The sequence below is a fragment of the Drosophila yakuba genome, chromosome 2L (assembly GCF_016746365.2).
Source record: "Drosophila yakuba strain Tai18E2 chromosome 2L, Prin_Dyak_Tai18E2_2.1, whole genome shotgun sequence".
In the NCBI taxonomy this organism is placed as follows: domain Eukaryota; kingdom Metazoa; phylum Arthropoda; class Insecta; order Diptera; family Drosophilidae; genus Drosophila; species Drosophila yakuba.
Window position 1 is genome coordinate 14295652 of NC_052527.2, and position 22750 is coordinate 14318401.

At 39.6% G+C, this 22750-nt stretch overlaps 1 protein-coding gene across 3 annotated transcripts in view; it reads left to right on the forward strand.

Moving 5' to 3' along the window:
- The window catches only part of LOC6528206 (neuronal acetylcholine receptor subunit alpha-7), a 55691-nt gene that overhangs the window by 32782 nt on the left and 159 nt on the right, over nucleotides 1-22750 (forward strand). For 2 of the 3 annotated variants that reach the window (XR_006245127.1, XR_006245128.1), the window contains exons 6-14: nucleotides 4438-4773; nucleotides 4991-5066; nucleotides 8491-8685; nucleotides 9691-9777; nucleotides 11614-11723; nucleotides 16248-16399; nucleotides 16804-16926; nucleotides 17023-17161; nucleotides 17412-22729. Coding sequence is in view for 1 of the 3 variants with exons in the window: in XM_002089232.4 (XP_002089268.1) it covers nucleotides 4438-4773; nucleotides 4991-5066; nucleotides 8491-8685; nucleotides 9691-9777; nucleotides 11614-11723; nucleotides 16248-16399; nucleotides 16804-16926; nucleotides 17023-17161; nucleotides 17412-17564 (1371 nt within the window). In the remaining 2 variants the exon portion in view is untranslated. Of the gene's footprint in view, nucleotides 1-4437; nucleotides 4774-4990; nucleotides 5067-8490; nucleotides 8686-9690; nucleotides 9778-11613; nucleotides 11724-16247; nucleotides 16400-16803; nucleotides 16927-17022; nucleotides 17162-17411; nucleotides 22731-22750 lie in introns of those variants that run through there. The other variant, XM_002089232.4, reaches the window with a different exon arrangement.

Sequence of the window (22750 nt, forward strand, 5' to 3'; positions counted from 1 at the left end):
ACTGAGACGTAGAAGGAGATCCATGTGCCTGTGTGTCCTGCGAGTCCTTCGCCAAGCCGTTCCCGTTTCCGTTCATCTGTGCAGATACGATTTTGTCAAATGAGCACAACGTCACAGGCACACATAAATAGATGTAAAGGACGGCAGGATAGCAGGATGGCTGTCCCGTCCAGAGGATTGCTCAATGGCTTGTGGCTGGGAAAGTGTTTAGCAGGAATTGGGACAGCACTTTGACCCCCTGCTAACGCAACTGTACTTGAGCTGTGCTTTTCAATTTAATTGTTATAAATTAAGGGTTTGTGGGCTCAGTAGCTTGAGTTTAGAGAAGCACCGCCAAAGAAGCTGTACAAAAATTATATCCTGATGAAAAGGCACTTTAAAGCGACTCGCACATATGTCGGTACTCCCCATTTAATAAATAAATACATTTCACTACGAACAGTCGAGTGTGTTTTCTCAGGGGAGAACAGTGAACTCCGCGGAATTATACAAACATTGCAATTTAATTGCATTTTGGAAGGCCCACGGATCGCTCTTGTCACCCCAAATGAAATAAAAGAGCGCTGTTTAAATCAGTTCCAATTATTTTCCCAGCGGAGCAAATGAATATTGAAGTGTTTTTTAATTAAATGCGCCGAGTGAAAGGAATCGGCATGCCGAAGTGTATTGAATGGTGGGTGGGTATTAAAGTAAATATTGAGAACCATAAACCACGAAACCACTTAACGATTTTAAAATGAAGCAGTCAATGGAAGAAAAGAAACTTTCAGCGGTCAAGAGCGTAAGATGTGAAATTAAATTAAACGAGTTACTTCTCATCGATCTTGAGGAACTCGACTTTTATTGAGAGTCCTTTAGATTCGAATGGAGTAACGAATAGTTTCTCAGAATGCTGATGCCAAAAAATCTAATCCGTTCGAAAGTAAGTCAAATTGGAAACAAGGCTGCTAGTAAGCCAATAAGCATGCTTTCGCCGTTCAGCACAATCAGCCAGCTTGACAAATGGAAAGGGGATTATTGTGAACTATGCTTTGCAAAGACAAATGAAAAAGAAAGTGAAAAACAGGCCAGGGCAAAACAGGATACAAAAAGAAGTTGACTTTCAGGGCAAGGCAACAGAGCAGGCAGAGCCAGCCGAGCAAGGAGGTGAAATTAAGGGCTGGCGAAAGGCGGTGAAAGTACAAATAAAACAACTCCCAGGCGCATTAATTAAAAAGGAGCAGACAAAGCGAGGCGCAGATTAATTGGCATCAGTGGGAGAAAGACAGTAAGGAGAAAGCGGTAAGGAGGGCCTAGATAAGGACCAAGACGCAGGCCAAGGATCAGCCGTGGATGTCGGGCGGTGCGGAGGAAGTGATTAAGTAGACGCGGGACGACGGAAAGAGCGGGGTGCATATCAACGGATATCAGCGGAAAATGAGTAATGAAGTCGAGATGGGCCAGCCATTTTTTATGCATACAGGACAATGAGAAACTAGGCCTCCGCCTGTACATGTACGTGTATGTGTGTGTGCACATGCATGGTGGTGTGCGTGGGGAGCGAGCGCCGCGCTTTATGCTACAGTTTCAGTTCCAGGCTTCGAGTTGGCTTTCCGTTTTTTAAATTCCCCGAACGTTGTTGGCCTGCCATGTCAATGAACCGTCTGCGTGTGTATGTGTGCTTTGCGAGAATACATATGTATGTATTTGCGGCGCACATATGCAAATTTCCGCATACCAAAACTTGTCTTTGGCCCGGCCGAAGGCTGTGCAAAAAGCATGGCGGAGTGGAGTAGTGGGGGAAATAAAAACTGTGGGCTGTAATAATTTTGCCGTTTGCTTTTTTGCTCATTTAAAATTCAACAACTGCCGCCCGTAGCCGCCATTTATTTATATATTTTTCCTCGCCTCCTTTAGTAGACATGCAAAAGCCCATACACATTCATATATACGCACACTATTTGAATGCGAATAAGCTTCATTTATACATGGGGTTTCTTGTGAGGCTGCTGCACTGAGAACCGCACAAAAAACTGCACACAGGCCTCAAAAACATGTCCTTTTCCCTTAAGGAAGCATCAAAAGCAATTGAGAGCAGCAGCCAAAGATACACAGTGCATTATTATTTACGATTATTATATTACACTTCTAAGCTAACTTTGTTGAGTTACCGAGATATGTTCAAGAAGTTTGTTTTTCTTATAAATTGGCGTTAGTTTTAGTGCTTTAAGCCCAGTCAAAACATAATTTAAATCTGTTTCACGGTTCTGACCAGCAAAACTCTATTTAAGATATATATGTTTTCAGTTTTCCCATTTCACCGCCCGTTTTGTTTGCGTTTTTAATTATATTTTTCGCGCTCTCACGTTTTGCGGCTGTTAGTTTTATAATTGTGTGCACCGCTTTTACTCCAAATGAACATGCGCATTCAAAATTTAAATTGGATGGCTTGCAAATAGGAGTTGCTCCGCCAACTGCAGTTTGAATGTATATCCAGAATGGCAATGTTCTGTCAAAAGCAGGTAGTTCCTCCTAAAATTAAGTGAATGAATGAATTTAAGCAGGGACAGGTCCGCGAAATCCTGTAAATAAAAGTACCTGGGATGGATATTCCATTACGTTTCAGTGACCAGCTAAGTGAATTATCCTAGTGGCGTCAAACCAAATTCGCACTCAATGTGTAAGCCGTGAAAATAATGGAGCGTCATCAGAAACTCAATTTGGAAAACGGAATTTTATTAGGTCGCAGTCGAGCCCTAATCCCCCTGTATGCCCCCCTGCTTCCCAAACACTTTCGTCCTCGCAAAAACCATGGCATACTTTTTAGCGTCGGGCATTTGTTTGTCTGCTGCGGTCGCAGTCGCAAAGTACACTGCAAAACACAAGTATGCAGAAGGGAGGGGATTTGTTTGCCCATGTGAATGGGGGATAGGGATAGGGATAGGTTTGCTGGCCGAAATGGACTCTGCTGCAGTCAAGTGCAATAATGTAATGGCTATATTTAGCCATCCTCTCACACACACACACATGCAAGCACACAGGGACACGTTGCATGTTTGCCTTTGGACTGCGTTATGCCCGCAATATTACCAAGTCCTGCCACGTCGCTCCCTTACAACGTTATATTTGCCGAAAGCTTCGATTTTGTTGGTCTGTTGGCTTTCATCCCACCACCTCAGCACCACACCACCCCCTCGCCATCAACTATCAACCATACACCATACACTACACCATCCACCATCCCCGTCATCCAATCCGATTTGGGCGGAAAACATATTGGCAGCATGCTGGTTGGAAACCGCTTGCGGGCTGGGTATTTGGACCTCCGCTGGGGCGGGCGGCTCCATTTCATCTGCGCCGCATCTGCACCGCATTCCTGTCGCATATTTGAGCCCGTTTTGCGATTGCACTTGCACACTGAGTAAGGCAAATTGCTCGGACAAGGCATTCGAGCCACGCGGAGTCCGTGCTCATCCCGAATCCTTTGTCCTCCACCCGATCCACACAATGTCTATCCCGATCCCTGTGGTCCTTGGCCCTCGCCCTGTTAGTTAGGCGCCCGAGATTCGGGTTTCGCCAGTTGTTTTCTTCCCTTTTTGTTGTTTCCTGTGAGCAACAGCGCCCAGCGAGTGTACCATGAATATTTCAGGCATTTAATTGTAAATTACACATACGCCCTGTGCGCAGCAGTTGCATTTTTTAGGAGCAGCTGCCGCTGCGGCGGATTCGGTGTCTGGTTTCTGTGTAAAGCGCGGATTCGGTTATTGGGCCACATCCCTTGGGAAAGTGGGCTACAATGCATTGAAAAGTGCAACTATCTTGTTTAAGGCACGCTTAAAGTATACATCCAATTTTAGCTGATTTTTGGGCTTAATTATTTATAGCTTTATACCACGGGTGACCTGAAAATGTGATGATGCTTAACATTCTCTTCCATAATTTAGAATATATTGTATAATACTAAGCGACAATTTTAAATTGCCTTTAAATACTTTAAAATATTTAAATATACAAGTATAAAACATAGCTTATCACGGAACAGAAACGGCATATTGTCCGATGATTTAATTAAAGAAAAGGCGGAATTACATCGACATTTACCAAGCATGGAATGATGTTTTAATCTCTTAAGTGAAATGAAAGGAATACAGCTCGCAGCTGGTTGTGCAAGCATCTCGCTGCGAATATATGTATGTATATCCGCTGTTTCAATTGCCATTTTTGCCGCACGTGAGTGAGCTGCCGACCAAATCCCACCGCAGCTGGCATCCGTTGCGGCAGGAAATAATTTATAAAAAACAGGCAGTGCGGGTTCTCGGTGAAACTTTGTGCTCTATGAATACATCATACGTAGCCGCGATTTTTACGCGTTAATTAATAAAACATGATTCCGTGCGACGTGTGTAATTAACTTCCTGTTCCTGGGCATTCCGTCCTTTTTTTTTCTTCTTCCCGCAGGACGAGAAAAATCAATTGCTAGTCACTAATGTGTGGTTGAAACTGGAGTGGAACGACATGAATCTCCGCTGGAACACCTCGGACTACGGCGGAGTCAAGGATCTGCGAATCCCGCCGCACCGCATCTGGAAGCCAGACGTCCTCATGTACAACAGTGCGGATGAGGGATTCGATGGCACCTACCAGACGAACGTGGTGGTGCGGAACAACGGGTCGTGCCTGTACGTGCCGCCGGGGATCTTCAAGTCGACGTGCAAGATCGACATCACGTGGTTTCCCTTCGACGACCAGCGGTGCGAGATGAAGTTCGGCAGTTGGACCTACGACGGATTCCAGGTTTGGTTCAGTCTCCCATGCAAGCAGGGCAACCAGGAAGTACTTAACTTACTGAAAACTAACTACTCGTAGTTGTTATGCTTGACCAATTCGAGTCTTCGAATCGAGTGTATTTATGCCTTATGATTTCGCCTTGGTTCGTTTTTCTGCATTGATCTGATAATGCGAGTGAGATATTTACATTATTCTACCCTCTCCCCGAATATCGTATAAAAAGCTGGATTTACAATTACAAGATGAAACTGGCGGTGATATCAGCAGTTACGTGCTCAACGGCGAGTGGGAACTACTGGGTGAGTAAGCCAACGTCGTCCTGGAGCGACCACCTTCCTCTCTCTCTACATACTTCGACACCCAAACTCAGACTCTGAGCGGGCGGTCTCTACCCCGTTCTTCAGGCAGAATGAATCACATTACAATTGAGATACAATGTTACTCCGCAATGCTCCCGATTCCAGTGTGTGTGTGGAGGTGGAAGTTAACACTCCCAGCCAGCGAAAGGACATTGGCCAAGTGCTAAGGACTCGCTGCTGCTGCTGCTCCCTCGCGGAGTTTTGGCCTTTTGGCGGCTGATTTATAGCATATACCATATAGCATATAGCATATAGCAAATAGCACTTTCGTGTGCCAAACACACAGAGATATACACACACACCAGTATACCAGTACCAGTATACCAGAATACTTCAGTACTCGCTCTCTATCTATCTCTTACTTACTCTCTTTCACTCTTGAGCAGGGTTCAAGCTGCGAACTAAAGTTCCGAACTCGTTCCGTTCGAAACTACGACTGTGTTGCTCATCGATACGTGATTGAAAGCAGCTTTCAATCATTTAGAGATGAGAAGGTTTACATCACTGCTTTTTTGATACTTTTCCTCATATGGTTAATTCATCATAATTCAATTTCGAGGTCAATGAATACGGAATTAAGTAAGGCACTCGATGAACCCTGTTGTTATCCCACCCAATTACTCGTACTCAAATACTTTCGTACTCCACCCAAATCACACGCTTATCCAGTGTTCTCCCACTCACTCTACTTTCAAAACAAAACTCCGACAAACAAAACTATCGCATAAATTCTTTGGGCGCTTTAACTTTTAAGACCGAAATAGCCGCGTAAACATTTCGTTTACTCTCAGTGTAAGAAGCCTGCCTGGAGGAGCATAATTCGGGCTCATAACAGTCTAACTATGCTACTCCAAGTGCAGGCCCCAATAAGTTATAAACCTAATAAAGAGGTAAGGCCCGACCCTGTATGCATTTACTTAGACTACTTTTCCCGGAATATTTACATCTTATTCTTGATGGCTGATAAAGGCATGCCGATAGCGTAACGATAAGAAACTAACTGAATGCTGAATAGAATCGCTAACTTATACCTTATACCAACTGTTTTTTAAATACTGAGACAGCTGTGGAGATGGCTGGACACGTTTTGCATTTTGCCTAACAACTATATATATTCTAATATACGAGGAGATCCTAAAGAAAATACTGTACATATTATGGCATAAAAGTAATCGATATTTATACGAAATATGTAACGTAAATTCTGTTTGTTATTATTTAATCCAAGATGGACTCACTTCGGATGAAACGCTTGTTTAAGACGTTCAAATATTACACGAAGCCAAAAACAATTACCTTCTTATTTATACCTTTTTTATTTCTAGTAAGTTCATGTAGGCAGGGATTTCTAACTATTAAAACACAGCTCAATAGTGAAGGTAGATTTAGTTTAGCCCAAAATTTAAAGACAACAAAATGGACTATTAGAGGAGAGACTCAACTAGGAAGCTAACTGGAGTAAATTATTTAGAGCACAAAGCCGAGAGATTTTAGTGAAGGAAAGTCAAAATACATTTGCAGTCAATGGGCAAATGGCAGCATACTATTGAAAACCATGAGAGCTGAAAATCCAGCCACACCCTCATTTTTCCAGCTTTCCGCAGTCCGGGAAAACTTCGAGCCAGCTGAATAGATAAGTAGAGGGATGGAGCCAAGCTCTTTAGCCGTGCAGCAGAACCAATTAAGAAATTAAAAGACAAATACTTCTGCATCCCGCACATACATGCACTGCGAATTAGTGCCTTTTGCAGACGCAGAAAGTTTTCAACTCAACACTGGCCACAAAAGTGCAGAAGAAAAATGTTTGCAACAAATTTGGGTTTCATTTGCCAACTCCGCTCTCTTTTATTTCCTGTCTTCGGTTCTTTATTTTTCCGTGCGTAATTTTTCGGGAGTTTTCAAAAGTTTTTCGCCGGCTTTTTGTTTTTTGTTTTTTGTTTCCTTTCACCCTTTCCCCCTTTCGGCCATTCGTTATTTTCTATCCGCATTTGCGGGTTTTTTCTCCACCAGCTTATGCAAATTATTTTGAGTTGGCCAAGTGCTCCCAGACATAAGAGGTAAACTGTTTGTGGAAAGGAGTTTGGGAACTTCGGGTGGGAGCCCAAAGTAGCTAGGTCATTTTTAAATACGCTGCCAAGGCATTTTGTTCGCAGTCTGTGTCGCTGGTAATCCCTTTGGTAATCTTGGAGTAAGTTGAGCATATAATTTTGCTCGAAGTTTTGTTGTCTACCACTCCCACTTGCTATTCCCGTACTTTGTGCACTTCTTTTGGGCATATGGCAAATGCTTTTGCCAAAAGTTTTTATTGCAAATATGTTTGCGAACATGTCGCGGAGTGGGCGGGTACGAAAGCAATTAAGAAGAGACCGGAGTTGTCATGGAAAGAGGTTCCATGGTTTTTGAATGGATGTGCTTTAGAATGCTAGGAGAAAGTTTCTTACAAAAAGCAGATTAGCAGAAGTTCGAGAAATCTTTCAATCAGCAAGGACAACTATTTTGCTTTGCGGTGGCTTAAGTTTCCTTGGCCACAGTTGGCCAATAATTTTAGAAAATCGATACCATGACAAAGGGGTAATAGTTAGCCGAGTAAATATGGTTGTGTTCGTGGCCAAAGGGAAAATAAGTATAAATTGCACAATACCATGGACACATTGAGGACCTTCCATTTACAGCCAATAAACTCAGCGCACACAACTTCACTCTCAACTTTGATTTTGTACATGTATATGCATACTTGAACTACCCACAAACGATTTCTTATCTCTACATACTTTTCTACTACGTATTTACATTTTGGAAAGCAAAGTGCATACCAACTTTTACCCCATAGTAAATTGCTCGGCTTTACTCCACTCTGCTCTGCTCTTACGTAACTTTACTTACAATTAGTTGCCTAGACAAATAAAACTCTTTCCGAAACTAAGTTTACACTCAACCAAACCCAGAAACTCCGAAACCATGAAACCCAAGATCCGAACATCAACCCTGCATGAACACCCACACTGCACTCGTTTCCCAGCCTCTCAGCCACCAGCCACTCATATCTGTAAAACATTCAAGAACTCTGAATGGCAATACTGCTTCAATTACACTCAACCACTCTAGTCTTTGATCTGCTCTGCTCTGCTCTGTTCCGAACACGCTTTTACCAACTTTCTACCATGCTCTACTACTACTATTACATACTCCTACTACCCTACTTTACTCCTATCTCGAAATATGCTCAGAACAAGGTGCTCAGCCCGAGTGACAAGTAAAAACTGCCACAGATACAACATATCTGAACAGAAACCGACATATATACCGCCTAATCGCGCCGAGAACCTATCATAATCACACTATCCCTACCATTGAACCACCGCAGGTGTGCCCGGCAAACGTAACGAGATCTATTACAACTGCTGCCCGGAACCCTATATAGACATCACCTTCGCCATCATCATCCGCCGCCGAACACTGTACTACTTCTTCAACCTGATCATACCTTGTGTACTGATTGCCTCCATGGCCCTGCTCGGATTCACCCTGCCGCCGGATTCGGGTGAAAAATTATCACTGGGTAAGTTCGCCAGGAAATTTGGATTCTAGGAAGGGGAAACTGGAAACTGGAAGGGGCAGGGGAAAGCAAGCCACATTAATTTCAAACCACTTACGCAACGCAAATACTGGGGAATAACAAGCTGGGTTGGGGAGGGGAAAGTCCCAACACACATGCAAACAGCTTAAGAGCCACTCGAAAAGTATTTGCCAAGTACTTTTTAAATAATGACAGCCTAGTTGGCGGCGAAAGCAGCCAAAGTAGCGAAAGCAGCGAATTTCAAATTAGAAGCCCCTCATAATCGTGTCGATAGGAATGAGCTACAGCTCCCCAGCCAGCTGCCTCACTTTGAAACTGACTGACTAACCGACTGACTAACCGACTAACTGACTGACATCGCACATTATCCATTATGGCCATCGCTACCCACTCCGCCAGCTTGGGCCTGCTGATGACGCCACAGTCTCAACGATGGTAAGCAAACTATTGAACTTTTAATGCTGCCATCGGAGCTGAGAGAAGTGTAAAGTGTTCAACGAGTCTGGGAATGCTCCTTAAAGTGTGCTGTCTGTCGACAGGACGTGGCATTAGTGGCTCGGAAAATCAGTTGGGACTCTGGGACTCTGGGACTCTCTGACTCGACCTAGCTCCTTGAGTACACAAAAATGAATGGCTAGTCAGGGCGAGTTGGAAAGTGCATGGTACTAAAAGCTGTGGGGAGGCTCCACTGCCCCAGAAAGTGTTAATGATGGGGCATGACATTCCAAATGCTTTGGAAAACAATTAGTGAAGTGTAAGAAATATTCGGGCAGCGGTGAGAAATGGCTTTGCTAGCAACACTGAACTCAGGATTTTATTTTTCCTTAGAGCTAACACAGTATAACTACATGTAAGCTATTTAAACCAAAAACACAATGGACTCTGAAAATGTAATGCCATACTTAATGCCGACAAGTATGGCGCCACTGCCTTGATTTTCCATGCAAATCCACTTCACTTAATCGGAACTTTCCATCTGATATCTAGGTGTTACCATCCTGCTCTCGCTGACCGTGTTTCTCAATATGGTTGCCGAGACAATGCCGGCTACTTCCGATGCGGTGCCATTGCTGGGTAAGATCATTTTGTTTACCAATAGTAGTCGATGGTAGAGCTTTCGTATTGTCGTACTTATGTGTACCTGAATCATGTTATCGCTGTTCCTACTTATGCTTTTGATTCATTAACTTAACATTTATACCGTAATACTTTCATACTCGTATACCTATCGTTTATGAATATCTATAAAGTTGCAGTTGCATACTCATTTTATATATCCATGCATTTCTAAAATGATTTTAAAATCCGAATAAAATCCGATGATCTTATAATATTAAAACTTTGACACACAATTAAAAACCCAAGCGAATTTGGAGCACAGCTCACTACTTGACATATTTACTTTGGCAGCAAAGTCAAATGTTGTGCATAAATATTTGGCTTTGAAGTCTAAAAGAAATATAAGTGCTGATGCAACAAAGATAAATGTTTCCAAAACGAAATAGCGATCGAAAACTAATTAACCATAACTAGAGGGGCTTATAATTAGATTATAAAGCCTTAACGAATTTGCGAAGAACCAATTAATAACAATGTAACCCACTATATTATATGAACCTTAAAGACCAAAAGCTGATCAAAACCTATATATAAATTAAACCACGAGTTAGTTTGAACAATGCACACATATTTGACAACGAGTTTCTTGCACGTTATAACTATTTTTAGTTTCGGTTGTCAAGGTATCGGAATTTTACATAAAGTTGGGATGTTCCAAATAGTGCTGATATAATCATAAAAAAACAATAGAATGAAAATTATTGTAAAGTGGAGATAGGGAAGATAGATCGACTTCCAAGAGATAAATAGCTTGGTAATTGCTAAGATTTCTTTTTGCATTGGGTTAAATATTATTAGGAAAGCCCAATCCTCTTATACAATTTTCAAAATTCTTAAAGACAAGACTACAACAACTCGGTTAGTAATCCTGTTCAAGAAATCATAAACTGTTCTAAAAATGGTAAATTAAATAGATAAATTAATTTTTTTTACAGTTGGGGGTGAATAAAAAGGAACCACTCCACTTTATAAGAAGTGGAACATATAAGCTGCTTCAAAAATACTAAAAAAATAGTAAAAAAAATAACTATCATTTTCACAGTGAAAAGCAAAAAGGAACAACCCCACTTTATAAATTAAACCAAATTTGAGTCAACCGAACTAAACTTTTTTCACTTTTTCATAATTTTGTATTTCAAAATTAAGCAATCTTCAAATTCGAATACTTATCTTCCAAAAAGCGCTAACAAAATTCAAATTGAAATTATATTGTTGAATTTCTCTAATTCCGTTCTTGGCGTACACTTTTTGGTGTCTAACTTCTATATATACATACCTAACCTATGTCTAAAGTATACAAGCTAAAGTTAACCTCGTGTGTGTGTGAATAAAAACAGAAAATAAATCTATATGTATTTTTCCTGAAAGTAACATTTGCTATGCCTTTTAAAAACAGAACGATTAAGAAGCTAACAAACCGAAAATTTTTGCATTTAATGTACTAACTAAAATATTTTGTACATATTTCTTGCCTTTTTCTTTCTTTCAAACAACTGTGTACCCTCCGCAAAAATGATATGATATGATATGCACACAAAATGCATATAAACGAATCGAAACCATACACTATGAAAAAAAATCAAATCTGAACTTTGAAATATGCGTTACCCCAAAACGAACTAACAAAACACAACAACAACTTCCAATCCAACATAATAATAATAACAATGAAACTAACCAATCCACGTGCACCACTACAACAATTACAATATATTCCCACACTAAACATAATAAATATATATAATATTTACATATATATATATATTGACAACACGCCCAACCAACCAACAGGTACATATTTCAATTGCATAATGTTTATGGTAGCTTCATCCGTTGTGTCAACGATTTTAATATTAAATTATCATCATCGAAATGCTGATACGCACGAAATGTCCGAATGGGTAAGTTGCAAATAGGTCAACCCACCAAAAAAAAAATATAAGTAAAAACAAGCATCCCAAACAACCACAGCAACCAAAAACTATCTCCAACCAACCAACCAACCAACAACAAAAATATCAAAATAAGAAACAACTGCAAAAGCGACCATCACTCATCATTTATAGCTTCAGCTAGTTTTCAGTGGCCTCAGAACGCCAGCTCCAGAGGAACCTCCCATATCCCCCAAATATCCTGCCCCATATATCCTTTACTCCTGCCAACGTGGGGCGGAATGTCCTCGAGTTGAGGTCCTCCGTGCTGTCGGGTTTGAGGCCACTGTCGCATAGAATTAGCATTTTTCATATGATTTATCTCTGCGAAGAGAAAAAAGAGCCGTGTTAAGATAATTTATGTGTTAGCTAGCGAAATGTTTTTGTGTTAGCTATTTTACACTGTTTAGTTACTCGTTGTGATTGTGTTGTGTTCCTTGATTGTAAAAACGAAGCCTAACAAATGAACATTAATCTCTAAAACATGATTCTTAAAACAATATTTTTTTTCCATTTTTTATTCAGCAATGTGCATTTAAAATTTGGCTATTTAATCAGAACCAAATACTTTAACGTAAAAGAAGTACTTCAGTAAAATTTTTCAATGTCGATATAGACACTATTCAGATCTCTAAAAAATAAATTCTGGAATTATTTTCGCACTTGGGAATATACAAAGAGACAAATAACTATTCAAAAATCAAATCCAAATTCTAGCTTAAAAGAGAAAAGTCAGTCTATGTATTAACTCATTCCAGTGAAAACCATATTCATTTCGAACCAAAAACCAAGAACATGCTCATGTTTTATATCACAGCTCACATCCTTAAAGAGCATCAAGCTATAAAAACATTTAAAATACCTAAAATGCCTAAAACGTATTTGCAAATAGTTGCACAAATAAATGTTGTTCGATATCCTTTGATTGTTATTATTGTTGATGTTGTCGTGCATTTTAGTTTCAAACACACAAAAAACCCATTTCGTTGTTCGGTTTTTCAATTGGCTCCTTGTTAGTTTTTGATGCCTACTTAGAGGCCGTTATGCAAGCTGCAATTTTGTGTTGCCCCTTTGATTTTGTTAGTATGCATAACTGTATCTGCAATTTAGCTGAGAACCAAAGCCAGCCGAGAACCAAAAGAAATGTCAGTTGAGTCGAGGTTTAGCCCGAGTAGCCCAGTGCAACCCAGTGTAACCCCGTGTAACCCCGTGTGTGTGACCCCAAAACGTAAATCAAAAGAACCCAAAAGGAACGTAATATAACGAAGCGAAGGGAATGCCGAGCCGAAATGTGACGGACGGATGTACAGAGTACGAAATGAATGTTGTAACCATCCAACATGTCTAGCTACTATACGTGTCTACTATAAAATAATTTATGTAATGAAAAATATCGTAATGTTGATGTTGGGCCCATATTTTGAACTTACGTGTATGCCAGCCTCACCCTCGATCCCCGCAAGAATCCAGATACCAACCGACTAACCAGCAAGCCCCGCCCACTTTCCCGCCCACTTCCCCGCCCACTCCAAAACCCAAACCCAAACCCCTTTTTATCTCGTAACTTTGTCACCAGTTGCACACACGCTTTTGTATCTGCATCATTATACCCGTACCAATGTGAATAGGTTTAACATATGAAAATATAAACAACAAATAATGCAACGAATGCAAAAAATGCAAAATATAACCAAAGCAGATGGCAACGTCAAAACTGCTGTCCAATTATCCATTATGCAACATGCTGTGCTGGTGTACGAAGTTCTGTAAATGGTAATCTAGCCTCTATTTGCCTCCCAATATCTTTTTTCCTCTAAGTATGGTACATATTTAATCCATGTATCTCTGTACATAGTCTCTTTGTGTGTGGTGCCGAGTGTGTTTGAGTGCGATGTAGTTTATAATGCCTTTGGTGCGGGCATAATTATAACTGAGTAGAAATTGGTGGGAGTCTGCACATCGAAGAGTTTTATTCAAATTATAGTAGAGTTTGCCATAAAGTTAATGAAATTAGAAAAGTACTTATGTATAAATGCAGAGAACTTGTAGGAATAATATTTTGTGTTTCAATTTGCAAACAAAACCTTTTTTCCTGCTCTTGAACATTCCTAGTGATTACTGTACAAGCACACGTAGTTTAAAATTGTTTAAATTGAAAATTACTTAGAGAGTAAAAGCAATAGCCACAAAAGTAAATATTTGTCCAAGCTTAATAGTGTTTCGTTTCCCATCCACCTTAGAAAGTATCGAAAAATATCTTTATTTTCCTTTTAACTTGCAACACTGATATCAGTGGTGAAAACATCAGACATCTCATGACAATATTTTCACAAGACAGCCAAGTGGAAAGCAATTTCTGCACATTATTGCAATGGCCTCCAAGTGCATAATGAAAAGTTTCGCTAGACGAGAGCCAGAGAAGTAGGGAAAAATCAAGAATAAGGGCAGCTCAGACGAAGTCGATTGGCTTTTAAGGAGTCACTCACATGACAAGTTTTGTATGGCTTTCGCGCAAGAATGTGCGGTGTCTCCGCCCCTCGACACACAATTGAATTTGGAACACATGGAGCACATGGAGCACATGGGGGAAAAACCAAAGCCAGCAATCGAGTGCAAGTACGGAGCAAGTTTCGGGGCTTGACAGTTGGCCCAGTTGTGAGTAGTGCTTACACGGCACCGAAAATTGAGCCAATTGCTGACGGCGGGCCGGGGCCAGGTGCATTAGAAATGTGCATGCCCAAGAAGTCCTTTGGCAAGTCCTTGCCGCCGACTGCCGACTGCTGACTGTCGCCTGCTGACTGTCGCCTGCCACTTGAATTGGCCCCAGAGAATGGCTGCCAGCAAACAGCCCGCTTGGCCCGCGCTTTTGTGTGATAACAACAAATCAATTTGCGCAAAATTTGCACAAAAGGCGGTGGAAAGTGTGGGTGGACCGCATTGATATGGATATGGGCAAAAATGCCAGTTGCTCGATGGCAATGGTTAACTTTGCATTTGGTTTGCATGCCACGTCCTGAAGCGCATTTCCATGTAAGCTTCCCGCTTGTTGGCAAAGAAAAAAGAACAAAAAAACGGGGGAAAAACGTGGAAACCGCCAGCAAGGAGGAGGAGGAGTCGACATGATGGAGGAGGCAGCAAGCCTGGCCGAAAGGACGACGGACGCAGGACGAAGGACAACGACAGTTTCAGACAAACTGCAAGCGAGCTTGTCAGCTATGAGCGTCGGTTTTCAGCTCCTCAACTGCATTACGGATTTCGAGCCGGTGGACATGGAGTCGGAGTGGTGAGGGGTCTGAGCACCGATGCCTGGGGATAAGCTGCATCGAGGGGGGAGGGGAGGGGAGCGCAACATGTCCTGACTATCCAATCGATTTGCGTTTTTGCGACAATGGCGCTCCTTTTTGTGGTCGTATTCGAAGGCTCCTCGACTACACGTCCAGTTAACCAGTTTAGCCGCTCACCAAGTTGCCATGTTACCATGTTTACTCCCTGCCATTTAACCAGTTGGCAATCAATCGTTGATGAATGAGATTATGGGGCACAACTGAGATACGCAATCGTTCTTTGTTACTGGATTTATTGATTAAAGTGATAGGAAATTAGAAATTGGTTCGAAAGTCCTGCAGTTTTGGGTAGGGATATTGATACTTTAACATCTAGTTTTGCCTGAATAATATCAAATCGATGTAGTGCCAGAAAAGTTATACAGATAGATAGCAGAATCTCTTGATCGGTGTGAATGTCTTATGAGGGAGTTGTTTGCAGCTCAGCAGCTTTGGACTAACTACCATCATCTCAGTTGTTTGTTATAGCTCTTGTTGTGTATGTGTGTTTCTGCCTCGTGCTATACACGTGTTTATCTGTATCTGTATTTGTACTTGTATCTGTATCTGTATCCGTGTTTGTGTTTGTGTTGTAGATAATAAATTTTGCATGCACCGTAGCTATAAATAAGCAGAGACCATGGCGAAATGCGAACACAGTCCATTTCTCGCAAGCGAAAACCCAACAGCCCACATAAATATTATTATAGGTGTAATAACAAATCATCCAGCAAACTGACAAACACCAAACAGCAAACAGCAAACAACGAACACCCACATGTTGCTCCTCGTATCTCCGGGCAGCAAGTTGAAAACAGTGTTGCTTTAGTTGTAATCAAAATCAAATATAAATCATACTTGTGGTCATCTGTCTGGGTGTGAGTGCCGGTTTCATGCAAAATACCCATAAATCGTGGAAAGCCCGCCTGAGTTTTCCACACATTTTTCGCTCCCAGTCCAAAATAACAAAATAACACTTTCTCACACACTCACCCACCATTCACACACATAAACTAGCACACACACCCAGGCAGAGGGAGGCAATCATCATCCACAGACACGAACTTTTCGCACACGCAATTCGAGCATAAATACATCAAATTTGATTTTTGATCGGATTATTCCCGAGCCCGTCCCACTAAACGTTTCCATTTCGCCACCTGCCGCTTAGATACGCATCGTGTTTTTGTGCTGGCTGCCATGGATACTGCGAATGAGTCGCCCAGGACGCCCGCTGATCCTGGAGTTCCCGACCACGCCCTGTTCGGACACCTCCTCCGAGCGGAAGCACCAGATACTCTCCGACGTTGAGCTGAAAGAGCGGTACTTAATCTAATTATTGGTGTAATTGGTGTTACTACTGCAGACTACTCTATATACGCATAGTCTGTGTGTTCAGCCTGATCTTGCAAACGTTTCAATTAAATATATTCTGAGTCGCGGAACATCAGCATTTCCCATTTGAGAATGTTCTATACGAAAATATAGATATTTTGCTGAGTCTAGATATAAATTTAGATATGACTTAAGATCTAAATTCTTTTTTTCTGACTTTAAATTAAACCAAAGTATGTAATGATCAACCTATCGATGTTCCAATTTTTGCACTTTCCGAGTTTCGCTGTTCCTGCTTCCGCTTTCTTCGAGTGTAAAGCGAAAGCAGGAACATACTGCATTGGACATTTCTTCGAAAGATACTAAAGCTGACCTTATTCCCCGCAATGAAGCTCGTCGAAATCGCTGCTGGCCAACGTACTAGACATCGATGATGACTTCCGGCACAACTGTCGCCCCATGACGCCCGGCGGAACACTGCCACACAACCCGGCCTTCTACCGCACGGTCTATGGGTAACGAGTCACATTTGGGATTGGGTCAAGTGAGTCCAGCCACTCAGGTGCCAACTTTCTCTCTCGTTTTCGGTCCGATCCAAATGAACCAAGCAGACAAGGCGACGATGGCAGCATTGGGCCCATTGGCAGCACCCGAATGCCGGACGCGGTCACACATCACACGTGCATCAAATCATCAACTGAATATGAATTAGGTTTAATCTTAAAGGAAATCCGCTTTATAACTGATCAGGTAAGCTGGCGAGTGCCGCAGATCGCTTTGCGCAGATCACGCCTTCACTTGTACTAACCACTGTTTTAGCTCTTGAATTGCGTTCCGAATACAATTACAATTACTTTGCATGCGCAGCCTAGTTTTAGCACTCGAAAAAATGACTTGAACCTAGTTTAACTCTTCGCTTCATCTCTTTCTCTCCAACCTAACCCACTCTTTCTCTGTGATAACTCTGATAACTGACATAAATAATCAATCGAATGTACAGCTACGTAAAGATGACGAGTGCAATGACATTGCCAATGATTGGAAATTTGCAGCTATGGTCGTTGACAGACTGTGCCTTATCATATTCACAATGTTCACAATATTAGCCACAATAGCTGTACTACTATCAGCACCACATATTATTGTCTCGTAGCCATATGGGCGAGGTGGTTATTGTTATTGGTTTTATTATAAAATCAATTTGTTAATTATTAAATTAATAACGAAACTTTTTAAGTAAATTAAACTAAAAAAGACACTAAAAAGCACAAAAAAATAGGAAAATACATGATAAAAACCATCAACTAAATAATACATCCAAAAATCCAAAAAAAAAAAATTCACAAAAAAAAACAATTAAAAATCGTCTCTGAAAACACAATAATTTAATTATAAAACTCTCGTTTAAAAGTCTTTCATTAAAATCAAACAGACACTAAACAAATAAGAGACTAAACCAACATCATATACTAAAACGTTAAAAATTAACTAATTCCAATTTTCCTAATTCTATACAAAAATCTATATAATGGTAAACCAAGAAATCCCCTCACTTCCCGCAAGCCCCCACAAGCCAGTATCTAGATTTCTTCCATTGAATATATATATATACATATATGTTTGACAAGCAAGCAAAACGGGTATATTTTCTTTTTAGATTTTATATGTTATATTTTATAGGATAAGCGAGGCGTTTTCATACAAATAGTCACATGGGTTTTCGAAACTTTTTTTTTGACTTCAATGCAGAACAAAAGCCCCCAAACCTCCAAACCTTTAGGAAGACTTCGATTTGTGAGCTTTATAGTAGGAAACGTAGGTGGGAACTTTGCGACGCGTTTACCAGATGAAAACCCAACGTATTAGGAATACAGAATACAGAATACAGACGGACAGCTAAATTTGTAACTTCTTCTTCAGCATTGAAGTCAGTCCAGAGATTTGTTCCGAGCAACTTTTTGCTACCAATTAGTACCTAGGCCAATTAGGTGATTACGCCACATTCCCCCCTCTAAGCGAAACTGCATTTCCGAAACAGAACCAATTAACCCTACATATCCAGTACTGTGTATCTAGTGCCCTCTCCCCTCTCCTCTTCTCACCAGTCTTATGTTAAACTCAATGTCTAAACCAATTGATAAATCGAAAACCAAACCGAATCAAAGCAAACCCCTAAGAGTAAAGCCCAAACATTCCCCGTAAACCTTACCAAAACCAATAGAATAACCAATCTGAATTGGAATTAAGAAAATTAACTGGAATATAAAAGAGAAAATGAAAAATGAAAAAGAAAAATCAAAAAGATGCGAGTGAAATGGGCGAGTGAAAATGAGTAATTGACGAGCGGCACAGCAGGTGAATTTGAGCCCAGAAAGGCGCTCAGCATGTGAAATGCATCCGATGGATTGCATTTCATGTGGACTGGCGCTGCCGAGGAAATGAATTTATAAATTAAATGGTTGCGAGCAATAATATCTGCGTGTTGATGAATTGCATGATTTTTGGTGATGCAAACGATGATCGATCGAACTATTGCGCGAGGTCCACGACGAGGGCAAGAGTTCGCTCCTTCAGCGCATTGAGAACAGCAAACAGTCGTAACTTTCGGTATTGATCTCACACATTTTTTATTTTGTTATCATTTGAACTTTTACTCTTTTGTTTAAAGTACTTAAATACTCAAAGTTGAGGGCCCTGTACGACACCAGAAAGCAATTCAACACAGAACACTGAAAGTGAACAGTGAACAGTGAAGAGGCCAAATAGTTTGATTGCAAATGAAAGGCAAAAGGCAAGGCAGACCAAGAAGTAGAGCATTCGAGATATAGCAATATACCAAAATACCAATAACAATGAACCCAACAGACGCCAGAACACGTAACATGCCGGTGCATGGGTAATTATGTGCTTGCTTTAGTGTCGAGCGCACTGAAAACATACTGATCACAGACCACAACAACCAAAACATATAAACCAAGGAGCTTTATACAGATATATGTATATATACGATGGAGTTTAGCGTGGGCCAGTCTGACCCGACTTTTCATATATTTGTACCACAAAACACAACAAAACACAACACAACACAACACACACAGGACACACACTCGGTTGTTCGATGGCCAGTTTATGGCAATTTGTATGTTTCTGTCCGCCAACTAGCCAAGCACACAATTTCAAGATGACCAGACAAGGAATACAAGAAACAAAAATCTTAAAAATTACCAAGGTCCGGGTGATCGGTTGGGAAATGCGAAGGATGAGCCGGGGAAAGTCCAAGCAGGACGATCCCTGGGCATTCTGCGTATTTCCTGATAGAGAGGATCCCATGGCCGAGAATAGAAGAAAAAGCAAAGCTGCGTTGGTCGAAATTTCACACAGACTTTTCTTTCCACACATGAGCAAAGAAAAAAGTTCGAAATGGAATAGCTTTTTAATTTTTAAGTTACAGTTATTCTGCTTCTAATTGTAAATCTTGTGCAATGTAAACAATCAGATTTTTTCTTTGAATATAAATATTACGAACACACCGAAACCAAAACCAAAACCAAAAGCAAAAGCAAACAAACGCGTAAGGGTCACAGTAAAGACATAAAGTCACGAAACAAAAACATATAAGATTTCAAAATCAATAATGGAAATATGATTAGCAACTAAACGATGTCATTCAACTTAGACTAGGCTACACAGAAAACCATAAATTGTTAAGACTCTATCCAAAGAGCTGAGAAAGGCGAACTCAACAAAACATACTAGAAATAGATTTACAAGCAACAATAAGTGTAATTCGAGTAACGAACAGAACGAAGAAATAGATAAGCAAATATGAATATTGAGGAAATTCGTTTTTATGTGATTCGGTTAAAGGACATTTTCAACGTCACTTTGTATGCGGATTTTGTATGCCCAACTATACAGATTTCTGATCCACTCTTTTTCGCTTGTTTTATTTTTGAACGATTGAACCACATTTACAGATAAGGTTTAGCTTTTGATAAAAGATTGCAAATGTAAAATAATATGAGAACTTGGAAGTTGGTATATTTTGATGAAAGGTGAAATTATTTGTACATTTTGTTGTATACCCACAGGAATAGCTTGAAAACCCATGTATGGGAAATTTGATGGTTGAAATTTGTGGGGACTTTTCTTAATGTTTTTGATAAACAAGTGTTTGATTTTGTATGCTTTTCCAATGCGATTGTCAGTGAGAACGATTAACGATAGATTTCAATCCTAACGCTTAAGAATATTAAAGAAATAATAATAGAAAACATAGCAAACAAGCTGCCAGCATGAAAAATAAAAACAATAACTAATTTTAAATCTTTTATACATTTCCATCAAATGTGCTTATTTAAACACAAGAAGAGAAAGCAACCCGGAAACCGGAAACCGGAAACCAGAAATGCCCAACTGAAATATCTGATGGCCGTTTTCAAATAGCAATCAATAACTGGATTATGTTCAATATCCAATTAGCTGAAGTTGAACGAAAGTTTTCATATAAGCAATTTTTAAAGAAAAAGTCACCCCAGTAAATAAATACATAGAAATAGTAAGGCTATCCGGCTATCGAGGCCATAGAATGGAGCAGAATGATGGAGATTATAACTAATAAAGTTCTAGTGCATAAAGAGGACAGTTTGGAAAATAGTTCTTCATCAACCATTAATACACAGTTTATACATATATGTGTATATTTACATGGATATATATGTGCATACGTATATACTTCTTTTTACACAGACAAACAAGTATATATATAAATATATATATAGTATACTATGTAATAAATTATAAAAGAAAATATTTGAAACAAATGAAACTTTTTCCTACAACTAGTTGCATTTAAAAGAATTTTAAAAAATATACATAAAAAGTATAAATTTCTTAAAAAACATAAAAAGCAAAAACCAAACTCCTTTCTCTATTAAAAAAAAATAAAATGAAAAACACACAAAACTTTAAATTAATATTTAATTAGTCATTTAAAAAGGGTTTAGTAAAAACCAAATCAAGCGGGATGAAATCGTAACCTAGTAAATATTTAAATTAAATTAATTTTAAAACGTGAAAAGAAACAAAGAACACAGAAAAGAGAAAACAAAAACAGAAAACAAAAGAAAAGCGCTGATTTTTTATGTCGTTATTAGTATTTAAATTTAAATAATTGCGTATAAAGAAACATACAGAATTAACTAAAGAACACAAGATATATGACATAAAAAATTAGAAGAAAATTTAAATTGGTCATTTTGACCTAAATAGTAAATTATAGAAGGAAAATAATATAAAGTTGAAAGGAAACAATGACGAAACAGAAGCAAAACCGAGTAAAGCGATTGTAAAATTTTAATTATTATTCAATAATAAAAATTCAAAAAGAAAAGATTTGACAGAAATACCAAAAACACATTAGGTTTTATTCCCAACAAAATTAAGGATCCCTGGACCAAGGACGAGGACTCTGAGGACGAAGTCGACGTTGCATCCTGAAGTCGGAAAGGTAAATTGTGTTATGCTCTAGAAAAAGCTGAGAGTTAGGCTTAAGGAACTCACGCATATATTACGAAAATGTAAATATACTGTATCGATGTTCATGGAAACCAATTCATATTGTCATAAACTCATTGCAAGACAACACCATACACTGTAAAAAATCAATGCCTAGATTACGTAGCAATTACGCTGTGACGAATGGACAAGCAAGCGTTATGTATACTGAAAACCAGAAACCAAATCGTTTGACGTTTATATTCAAAGTGGTAAAATTTCGAAACTAATTTCCCAAAAATAGAGTTTTTGGCGAATTTTACTAAAGGAAAATTCTGATCCCCGCGCAGTTTGTCAACAACCAGCTGAAATCCAAATTAAAATCCAGTTCCTTCTTTACGATATTCCCATAACAGAAACAATTATATAACAAAACCCAAATATCCAGCTAGTCAAACCACAGATTTCAAATAAAAAACAGCTGGAGGAATGCTGCGTGTATGTATAACCAGTTGATTTCATTTTTCCCCTGCGGAAAGTAAAACTGTAAGCTGTAAGAAATTGTCCCATTTTTATCCCAATATTTTGGCATGTTTTCTTTACAACCTTCTTCCATTTATTTCCAACGTCCAATCAATAGCCTAATTTCTAAAATCGATCCAAACTAGATTAAACTTTCAGTCACATTTACTCTCCTCCTGCACTTTTGTATACATTTGCTTATGCATGATATTTTTAAAAATGATCAATTATTCTCGACTAAAATAATTCCTTTACGTCTAATCCGTTTACAACTGCTAACATTATCGGGAGATTTTCGAGGTAAGTTTTCAATTATTCTAT